The 10,841-nt window shown below is 41.3% G+C and overlaps 1 protein-coding gene across 2 annotated transcripts; it reads right to left on the bottom strand.

Moving 5' to 3' along the window:
- Positions 1–2,033: 2,033 nt before the first annotated feature.
- thoc5 (THO complex 5) lies at positions 2,034–10,359 on the bottom strand. Of its 2 annotated transcripts, none has more exons than XM_075468075.1 (20): positions 10,291–10,359; positions 9,878–9,982; positions 8,050–8,193; positions 7,369–7,482; positions 6,930–7,027; positions 6,555–6,701; positions 6,341–6,455; positions 6,000–6,132; positions 5,805–5,882; positions 5,651–5,694; positions 4,725–4,824; positions 3,742–3,850; positions 3,542–3,643; positions 3,362–3,458; positions 3,170–3,281; positions 2,986–3,089; positions 2,795–2,882; positions 2,593–2,708; positions 2,316–2,506; positions 2,034–2,217 (listed from the first exon to the last, which is right to left on the bottom strand). In XM_075468075.1, the coding sequence occupies exons 2-20, from the start codon at positions 9,974–9,976 to the stop codon at positions 2,154–2,156; spliced, it is 2,055 nt and encodes a 684-aa protein (XP_075324190.1). In that variant the 5' UTR covers positions 9,977–9,982; positions 10,291–10,359; the 3' UTR covers positions 2,034–2,153. The 2 variants fall into 2 exon arrangements, with proteins under 2 accessions (XP_075324190.1, XP_075324189.1); XM_075468074.1 differs by having other exon boundaries at positions 10,232–10,349.
- Positions 10,360–10,841: the final 482 nt, after the last annotated feature.

The following is a 10,841-nucleotide window of genomic DNA, read 5'->3' as shown; positions in this document are numbered from 1 at the left end:
GCTTTGTGGCGTCTTCTTAATATGTTTATACTGCAAAAATCTGCAGGACAGGAACCTTTAGAGGAGATTTATGAAGCGTCAGTGATACTCATACTAGGTGTGAGGCCAAAAGGTAAATGCTGCGAGTTACTGCACTGCATTGCGGCTAAGGAGAGGGGGAGCTGTGCCCACCCAGTTTAGCAGCCAACGCCCCCTTCCTCACATCCAACAAAGCACATTCATGTATAAGTCATGAGCAGTATTGCCTGCTTGGGAAGAACGGACTGAATTTGCCACTTTTTCCCCCAAAACTATCTCACTAGAAAACGGGGGCATATCAGAGCACTACTTGAATAATCTTCTTACATAATAATAGGCTCAAAATCCATCCATCCATTTTCTATACCCGCTTAATCCGTCGGTCCGGTTGCGGGGGGGCTGGAGCCTATCCAAGCGGTCATCGGGCGAGAGGCGGGGTACACCCTGGACAGGCCGCCGGTCAGGCTCAAAATCATGGAATTAAAAACTACTAATCCTCCCTTACATGTTTGGTCATGACTTGCAGATGTGCATATTTAGTTGTGATTTTCATTCATTTCTGCATTCTTTCCTAAACAGTATATTTCAATAAGTGGGGAGAAAAGCAACACATTCTAACAGTCAATGTCAATCTAAAATAAAGCAAATTGTTGAGTTTATGCCACTGAGAAACACTCTTTTACTGGCACCACAGAGCTTGAAGTACAGCTATAAATATGGGTGTGTTGTTCAAAGGCTGTGAGCTGAAAATGTTCTAAGTCAGATTGAAACGTCCTCTCATGGTTTTTGGGCGTATGACCTTTCTCTATATACAGACACTGGACACAAAAATTCTAACTCACTGCATCACAGGGACGGCTTTGTATCAAAGCTGCAGCAAACAGACCAACTTCAAAGACAAATTCATTCAAGTCAAATTTAAAAATACAGCTCTCGTAAGCCCCTCCCACCAGACAAACACAGTTATTTGCATGGTTGATGCATGCTAAAAATAGATCAGCATCCATGGCACTCAAGCCCCACTCCTGTCAGCATTGTCCATTTAACCCTTTCATACACCACACCCTACAGCTTCTGCTTTTTTACTCTACCTCAGATCAACTCATTAGGACGTAATTACATAAAAATTCCCCAACACAGGCTGCATTTTCTAAAGCCTGCTAATCATGCTGAAAGGAGAAATCTACTTTTGTCTGAGACCACTCAAATTACAATATGCTCAGAGGTTATGGTACTTTAGCTCAGTGATGCAGGAAAATTACTGCCGTTCTCAGCTTAAATGGGATCAGCCACTGAGTTACAAGTGACTTTTACTTGTGCTGCATCCAGTTCATGTAGAATTAGATCATCACCACCGTCATATATGGGTGTCTTTGCTCTCTGTAATTTTACATTTACTGAACTAGCTTAAAGCACTTGAAACTACATTCGTTCTTGTTATGATTGCTTCGAGTATAAACTGTAGAGCCATGAAAAGTCATTTGGTTTTATTTCTCCTACTCATTTTGGGTGCTGTTTTGTCATGTAGCTTTTTCCAATCTCTACAATTTTACTTTGCCCTTTGAAATGACCTCCAACAATGCAAATATCCAGAGCACAAATGTCCACAGACCGTATAAGTTTTTACCACCGAATGAAAATCACCAGACATCTTCTTCAGTGGGCTACTTGAAAGACAGACAACAGTCCACTGTGGACCAATATTCTATGATAATAAGTAAGAATGTATAGAATATGTATTAAAAAAGTGCTTTTCTGGTACTGAAGCCATCAGGATAAATGACAGGTCAAAGGCTAACTGCACACAGCCTGCAAAATATCGGCCATAATTCTCTGTGGAAATGACTCAGCTTGCTCCTGCGCTGAACCACAGTAGCATAATAATCAGCGAGCTCTGGCAACACCTATAAATAGAGCATGCCATAGAAAGATTAGGGTAAAGGGGACGGTAAAAGTAGCAAATATACGGAGCACCAGACAAAACCTGCATGCAGCAAAAAAAGATGAGGACAGACTTATTGAAGAAAATACCCAGGTGTTTTTATTTTCAAAACTTTTAAGAATACTTTGTGTGTCAAAGAGTCACAAAGGTAAGCTTGAGTTACAAATACAAGGAGAAAATGACATATACAGGTTTAGCGGTGACTGAAGAAGCCCTGAGGATGGTTGTACTTGAATGGTTTCAGGCGATTCGGACCCCTAAATTGAAAGAGAGAAGGCATGTCAAAGGTTATCTATGCAGATAGATATGCATGTGTAAAAACAAAAATGTACTCATTTTGTCTTTAACTGCATACCTGACAGTGCGCAGGCACATTTTCTCTCGGGGGAACTCACGAGGTCCTTCCACACCGTCGTCCTGTCCTTCTGTCTCCAAATACACATCCAGGCAGACACACAGGCGTTGTATCTGATTGGTCAGCAGCTGGTGTCCTGGACGTGGTCCTTGCAGTTCATTTTTGAACACATTGATTTCACTCTCCATAGCCTAGAAAATGTAAGAGGCTAATTAAAGCATGGGAAATGGTGGCTGCAGTAAGAAACAGGACAACAACTGTGAATAAACGGTCATACTCTGAGGTTGTCATCGGTGCGTCCGCTGCACTCTCCCTTCCAGCTGAGAGAGACGGAGAACAGGGGAGGGATCTCTGGGTAACGGGGACTCAGCACCACTGCAGCCTGGAGACGAGCTGAGAGGCATACAGGCATGTTGTTCATCGAAACTGATTGAAATCGAATAAATAACATCCAACATGTTGTCAGCGATTGGATTTACCTGTGCCTCTCTCAAGCACTGCCATAAAGTACAGATCAGTCTCCTTCGCCAGCCCGGCGTCAGTTACATGACGTGTATATGGCAGATCCTTGAAGAGAGGAGAAATATTGCAGTGAGTTATGCCACTTCATTTGTAATTCTGAAGAGTACTTGGAATGCATTTTTTTTCTTCTTCTTCTTCTTCCATCTACCATGTACTCCTGATGACTGATGGTGGTCCAACGTGCTAAACGGGAGATGATCTTGGCAGGGAAGAGGTGCTGGCAGTCACTGGAAACTGGGATGATGCAGTTCTCTGAGGACAGGAACATGAACAATCTCAGTCAAAATGTACAATTAGGAGTAACGAACATGCAAAGTTGTTCAATTATGCACCTATGGAGGCAAACTGTTTCTGTAGAGCCAAGCGGGACTGGACTCGCCCTCTCAGCAGCTTCATGGTGTTCTCCATGTGGTTGGCGCTCAGAGAACTGCCCACAAGGACACCCTGGAAACAAACCAACACTTTACAACTGGTACGCAGAAAAACTGTGGTCTCCTGGAATACCACTAGACCGCAACACAAACCTCTGAGCTTTCACTAGGATATTGAAGTCCTCCAAGATTCTGAACCCACATGAAGGGATATCCCAGCTCCTCCACATAATCAGAAAAGGAAACAATCCTAAAGGGAAATTCTTGGTTAATCCTGCAGTAATTGAGTTAATTTCAATTTCTTACTCACTTTGAATATCTGTCTATTCTTACCCGACTTTATCAAATTGGTAGCGATTAGCAGGATTGGGAGTTTCTCTCCCCTGGTCACTGGTGTAGAGACAGCTGAGCAGAGTGTCTGATTTCAGAAGCTCCCTGATTAAAAAGCAAAAAAAAAAACAACAACATTGTTATACTTTTATACACTCTTAACGGACACAGACAGCATAAAATGCTTGCGCTAATGAACAAACCCTGCACTGATGGCAGTGATGAGTTCTGTGAAGGTGGAGACTTTAGTCTTGACAGTCATGATGTTCAGATTCATCAGGTAGTAGAAGTAAAGATGGAGAATGCTGCCATCTGCAGAGACAAGGAGGAAAGCACATGCTCAGAAACTAATCCACAGCTATCTTAATACTCTCTCTGTCCTCCTTTTACTAATCCTGCCAACAATAGCCCCCCTGGGTTTACTTTACACTGCAGTGTATTAGAGGGTAATAACAGGGTGTGGTCATGACGGTAGCTCGCAGCACCAAGGGAACACCTATTATGCTGATGGTCACCTTTAACACTCCACCCTCTGCAGTTACAATGCACTCAGTGACACACCGTCACTCACTCACACCTACACTGCTCACTTTTTTTTGCTTTTGCTGCAGCAGACAGCAGTGGAGATAACTGGGAAGGGGGAGGGTGCTAGAATTAAAAGCAGAAGTCAGGGAGAGTGGTGGTGGGAGAAAACGCTTACAAGATGTTGTAGGTGCTGCAGACCTACGATACTGCAAGCATTTTTCTCATCTCTCTCTCTCTCTCTCTCTCTCTCTCTCTCTCTCTCTCTCCCTTCCCTTCCCTTCCCTTCCCTTCCCTTCCCTTCCCCTCCCCTCCCCTCCCCTCCCCTCCCCTCCCCTCCCTACTTCCACTTTAGGTAGAGTTACGCCTGCAATGCAGATCTCCCCATAATCTGTCACCATGTTCCTTTTGTTGCCAGCAGAGGGAAGACGAGGGTCAAGCGGTGTCACAACACAGCAGAGTGGGTCAAATTTTCTTTCACATACAATCCAATAGGTATCGAGTTACTACACATCGCAGCAAATGCATAGTCACATTACATGGAATGCAAAAGAACTGTGAATATTTGGGTGCATGCGGCATAAAGACAGTAAATGTTTTCTTTGCAGAAAATGCACAGAGTTCATTCATGCGGACTCCTACAAAGACACACAGAATGAGTTACCTTTACACTTAAGATCCAAGCAAAGAGAAAGAGGATGCCTTTTCAGCATCTCTCGCCTTTTGTCGTCCAGCTGGCCACCGGTAGTTGGCCTTCTTCTCTTCTGTCAAACAATAAAAAGCAAATCAATTGATGAAAAGACAAAAAAGAAAAAACCTGCAGCATATCAAGCACTTCAGAGGAACAATTAACTAGAAATTTGATTTGCTTAAGGATAAAATTTCACACAGAGATCCTAAAAACAACCTGGAATAAAACAAACGTACCGACATCAGTTCATAAATTACAGAGATTGAACTCTGCATACATGGCTTTCCCTGTACATGTGTAAAGCTGGAACTAAAGATTCAGAATTGAACCCATTTGGGAAATCAGAGGTGATATTTAACTCTACATAATGATAACATAGAATAGTTATTTTGAGGGCATTTTAGCACACTGTATTTACAAATGAAATTAGGGAATGCAAACTAATAGCTACAAAAGGTAAAAAAAAAAAAAAGGTAAAAAGAAAAGTCTTTCAGATGAGCTAGTTTTTGTTCTTTTACCCCCATATCAGTAATTGGCACATTCACTTCACAGCTACAGGCGTATTCTAACAGCAAGCCATCCTGACAGTAAAAGTGAGTATTGGTTTGCTGCTGAATGTGCATTTCCCAGATGGACTCAGGTTGCAGTCACCTCACCATTCTTGGTAAATATTTCCCAGAATTCCCCACTGGCAGTTCGGATGCAGCAATCGATTGGATTGCTGCCACTCCCCAACTCACCAGACCATAATGTTTGATAGAAAGACTTTGGGGACAGTTCATGTGTCCAGTGCATTGACGGATATGTTAAGAAACAGATGTTAAGAAGAACTTATTGACCTATGTAGGGGTGTGTGTGTTAGTGTCCTGGAGGAAAAAAACAAAAGGCCTCGAACTCACCGTTTTCTCTTGTTCCTCTTCTGCATCTGAATCACTCTCATCATCTAGATGAAAACAGAACATACAAAAAAAAGCGGTCAACGAAGCTAGGGATTTCCATTTCATGTGCTCAGACTGTTTGCATGATGATGTGCATTGAAAGCATCGTATGCACCTTGGGAATCATCTGGAGGTTTGGACAGGGCCCTGGCCTCATCCACATCACCACTGATTGACACACTCAGATTCTTGTCTGAAACAGAGACAAAAAAAGAAAAAAAAAGAACCACTTATAAACAAAACTTGAATCTTGTATTGACAAACCCCATTTTTTCTTGGAGATGTAGTATATTCTGTCATGACTGCTCACCGCAGGCCTGGCCATATGCATTTGCTTGGACAAACAGGACATAGAGGGGTGGAGGCAGGTGGCGGGCAACCTCTGCCTGTTTCTGAATCTGTTCAAAGGGCATGGACAGGTAGTCCTGCACTGGGACAGATGCCTGGGGAAACAAACCACAAGGTGGAGGAATGAATTTGTGACACTTCAGGCAAACATTCACCTCACTTATGAATGAGGGAAAGAACCCCCTCCCCTAATAAAACAAGATATGTAAATCGCACGTTTCAAAATCATTTCGATTTCTGAAACCTAAATATAATCGCACAGTCTCCTCAAATTCAAAAGACAAAGCTTTTTTTTTTTTTTACCTGCATGATAGCATTGAGTCCTGGCTGCAAGCTTCTCAGGTGCTCCTTCTTCACCTCAATGCTCTTCTGAATTTTCTCCTTTGTTGCCTGTGACTCCTTGTATTTCTCCGCTAACCTGTACCCAACCACAAACACTTTAACATTTGCTTTGAACGCCCTCAATTCAGGGCTGAATTAATCTAACAGAACAAGCTATAAAAGCACTACTTCGTACCTCTTCCTCTGTTCAAGCTCCCAGTCCAGTCGTGCCAGTGTGAGCTGGTGAGGATCATTTTTTGTGAGGTTAGGCCTGGAAATCTCCTGTGGGGCCTCCTGATAAAACTCTTCTTCACTCACCAAGTCGATTTCCTCGTGTTTAGACCTGAGACAAGGAAAGAGGCATTTATCACCGCCGTGAGAACAAATGTTTCTGAAAATCTCTATATGAGCCATGAACATTGGAACTAAAAAGTCACAATTAACAGGCATTGCTCCAAAAAAAGCAACTTTCAATGAAGATATGTTCAGGTAAAGCGACCGGTAAAAGTGTCACTGAATGTCTCTCCAGGATTTCAAGTGATGAATTGTCAATTAAACATTTTTGACTTACTTGAACTCTAGACACTTGCTGATTTCCTTCTGAAGATGCATAACTTCATACAGGAGGTTTTGTAGCTGTAGATGCAACACGTCGACCTTCTGTTTTGCCTGCAGATAAAAATAAAATAAATAAACATCTGCTTAACAATATGCCATGATTCAGATGTATGTTTCCATGAGAACAGGCAGAAATGGGAGCTGAAGCAATACGCTCAAAATTTGAACAAATAAACGCAAAGGCGTATAAGCTCCCCCTCCTGACTGTGACATCTACTGCAGTTAGGTGTTAAAAGAAGAAGAAGAAAAAAAGTGCTCAGTGCTAAACAATATGTACGTGATCAGCATAAAAGGAACCCGAAGCAGCATTTTATCAAATGAATGAAATAATGCAAACTGAAATCCTTCTTTTAATATCTTAAAGAAAGAGATCATAGTTGTGTGGACGTTACCTCGTGCGTCTCGTCTCTGCCTTTCTTTAGCTGCATGTGAGCCAGGCGGTTGAGTCTTTTCAGATTCATGAAGTGGATGCAGCTCTGCATACGTTTCTGCTCAACCTCTGCGCACTGAGAAGAAACAGAAATGTTGAGATTTTTAGCCGTTTTCACACGTCCTGAAATTTTTCTAAAAGTGTTCCAGGGGGCTGGCACATGTGAATGCAAATGTTCTGCAGCATTCACCCTGAACCACTTGCAGAGACCCCGCCCCATCGAAGATCAGTGGGTTTAGAGAGTGAGTAAATGTAGCAGCTATTCTTTCAGAGTATTGACTGTAACTAACATTTTGCTGGAAAGAGACACTGTGTCGTACTATTTTCTGCTGACATGTGCTTTGTTTTCCACTTCTTTATAGATATTCCGGCCAGGTTGAATAAATGTGGAATTACCATCAACACATAAGCAATCATCAAGGAGCCTCATCTGTCATTCTCATTGTGTTAAGAAAACACGGCATACTTTTTTCTTCACGGCCTGCCTTCTGTGAGCTCTAAACTGACACTCCCCTGCAAATCTCCCACTGTGTGGTGAACATGCGTGAGAAGCCACTTTGGAAAAAAACTCTAAAAAAAAAAATCGAATCCTCCTGTAATGATAAAGATGCTTTTATGTGTATGTCCGAGTCATAATTCTTACCCCCTCCTTAGCTCCACCGGCTTTCAGCTTCTGGATCTCACTCATGAGTTTGGCCAGATTCTCACATGATTTTTTGTACTGCAAGTAGTCCTGTTCAGGGTCCCTGCTTTCCAGCTCCACCTCCTCATTGTAGACACGCACATCCTGGAAAGAAAAAAAACAAAACAAAAACAGTTCAATGAATACAGTATATCTCTTCCCTGATGTTGTTCCCAGACCCGTCACAAATGATCATAATCATTTGAGCTGCGACGATTTCAATCGAAGCGCTTAACAATATCAATCAATATATTCAAACCTTTCCCTCAATGCTTCTATGGCTTAATAAGGAGCTGCGCTTCAAATATGCAGCCAGTTTATTTTTTACTGAGCATCGTTTGACACCAACAATAATAGATAGATATAATAGAAGCAAAAACAAAAGCACTACAGCATCGTTGTAGACACATTTGAGTTTTAAGCCAAAAGAAAACGACAGTTCAATGACTGTAGCAAGTGGACGGGGAAATTGGTCAGAAACCCAAAAAAAGGGTGGTAGTGAAGACGTTAATACCAACTAACAGAGGCATAAACTGAAAAGTAAAATAATTGGTTTAGGTCTAAAGCTATAGGTTAAACTTTGGCCCAAATCGAACAGCAATTCAGGTTTTTGATGAAAGTAGTCGTGAGTGTGGGAACTCAAGTCCCAAATTCCACAACTTTAAACTTAAGGTCATAAGTTAGTGGTCTGACAGCTCCCTAAGGCAGGGCCAATGAATGATGAAGGGGAAAGGAAAAAAAGAAGAAACAATTGGACATAAAGGCTAATATGAGAATGGTTCAGTAACTTTCTGCACTGTTTTTTTCTGTAGCGCTGCCACAAATGGGCAGTAAACAATGGGGTAATATATGCTTTAACAAGTGTGGTCTTCACTGGTACAGAACACATACTAAATTTACGAATCGGCATATTAGCTTGTGCATACATTATATGACACTGTCTGTAAATATCGCTATCATCAGTCAGGTCATCAGTGATATAATGTCCAAGGTATTTAACCTCATCACACACTTTAAGGACAATACCGGGAGGAGGGTAGAGAGGAGTTTACGATCCTCCCAAATCCTTACAATTATGATATTATCATTCTTTGCATTTTAATCTGAGCCATATTGAGAGCAAACCCTCAATAACTGTTGAGGGCCAGCACTTTGCAGACAAAAAAAATAAATTGTATCATCTGCGTACATCAAGCAGTTGATGATGGTTTTAATCAACCATACAACCTTTGATAAATCATCTATACTTGCATTAAAAAGAAAATAGACTACATTTTCTCAAATGTTGATATATTTTTAATAGGGCAGACACAGAGTTACCCCATTTGACCTATTCTGACTAATAAGAATACCAGAAGGACAGATTTATAACTAGAGATTTGGGCACCCCACTGTTGTGCAACTTAGAAAATTACTTTTCATGATTTACATGATCAAAAGCTTTACAAGCATCAATAAACTTCATAGAAATTCAGACATTTTGCCTGTTTCATCAATGTAAAACATACTTTAAGGCATTAATACACGTCTGTGGCGTGTTTAGGTTATAAACCAAATTGGTTGCCAACTATTCCAGCCTGTTTAGTATGTCTACTCCAAGAATGTGGATAAAATACGGGAAACAGCTACAGGTCGATCATTTTCTATGCTATTTATTTTTTAAACCAACATAAGAGCCAAAATAGAAGCATACAATAAATCAAAAGGCAAGCAGAGATTCTGGTCAGCGTGAAGGTGACTCTGTTATCATATCGTGTTACATTTTTCACAACCCCTGCCCTCCTCTTACATGCTGGTCCAGCTCCCCGCGACCCCGCTTTATCTCCGCGGTTCCTCCTTCACTGCGGAGAACCTTCGACTTCCGCTTCTTTAGTGCGTCGGACGACATGGATGTCTGGATGTAAAAACATTTATTTAATTAAATGAACACGTTTAAGACTCTATAGGGTGGTTAAAAAAAACGTACTGTTAGCATGCTGGCTAAAAGTAGCACTAAAGCCTCTCACTGCTCAGACAGGCTCACTGGCTAACACACTGGCTAACAACCGATAGCTTGTCAGCTCATAGAGGTATATTTCCCCTTTACAATTGGTAAACTATCAACATACTGTGCCTGCAAACAGGTCTATAAAACCCCACGTACCTATTTGGTTAAAAAAAATATTCCTGTAATCGTTAAATCGATCGTGAAAAAATACACACAATGCAGGGTGCTCTAAGATTCTTCTCCCCCAGAGAGCCGACGGAAGCCCAGGGTAGCCAAAACTCAACCGAGGAGTGACAGACAGTCGCAGCGCCACCTTGCTTTCCCTCATAGACATGACATACGATATAGTCTATGGCTTTCCCTTATCGCCAATTTTTCATTTGAGTCTAAAAAAACAAAACAAATTTATCAAATCAAATCAAATCAAATTTATTTGTATAGCACATTTCATGTACAAACAGTTCAAAGTGCTTCACATAAAATAAAAGCATTGCAGCAGGGAGTGGAAGAAGCATTAAAAATACATAAAATAATATAAAGAGAAACAAATAAAATCATTTAAATGAATTTAAAATCAGGCAACAGTCTAGATAAGTTAAAAGATTTTTCAAGCATAGACACATGAGAAAAGAAATGTTTTTAACCTGGATTTGAAAATGTCTCCATGTGGTGAATGTTTAATCTCCACTGGTAGTTTGTTCCACTTATTTGCAGCATAACAGCTAAATGCTGCTTCTCCATGTTTAGTCTGGACTCTGGACTGGAC

This window comes from Odontesthes bonariensis, chromosome 6, assembly GCF_027942865.1.
Source record: "Odontesthes bonariensis isolate fOdoBon6 chromosome 6, fOdoBon6.hap1, whole genome shotgun sequence".
Classification (NCBI taxonomy): domain Eukaryota; kingdom Metazoa; phylum Chordata; class Actinopteri; order Atheriniformes; family Atherinopsidae; genus Odontesthes; species Odontesthes bonariensis.
This window is presented reverse-complemented; position numbering and strand designations above follow the sequence as displayed.

Excerpts from the sequence above, each read along its gene's own strand:
- thoc5 (XM_075468075.1), bottom strand. The coding sequence starts at position 9,976 with ATGTCGTCCGACGCACTAAAGAAGCGGAAGTCGAAGGTTCTCCGCAGT. Across the intron at positions 6,702-6,929 it reads AGCAAGTGTCTAGAGTTCAA|GTCTAAACACGAGGAAATCG; the intron begins GTAAGTCAAAAA and ends TCCTTGTCTCAG. Across the intron at positions 6,133-6,340 it reads GACTCAATGCTATCATGCAG|GCATCTGTCCCAGTGCAGGA; the intron begins GTAAAAAAAAAA and ends TTGTTTCCCCAG.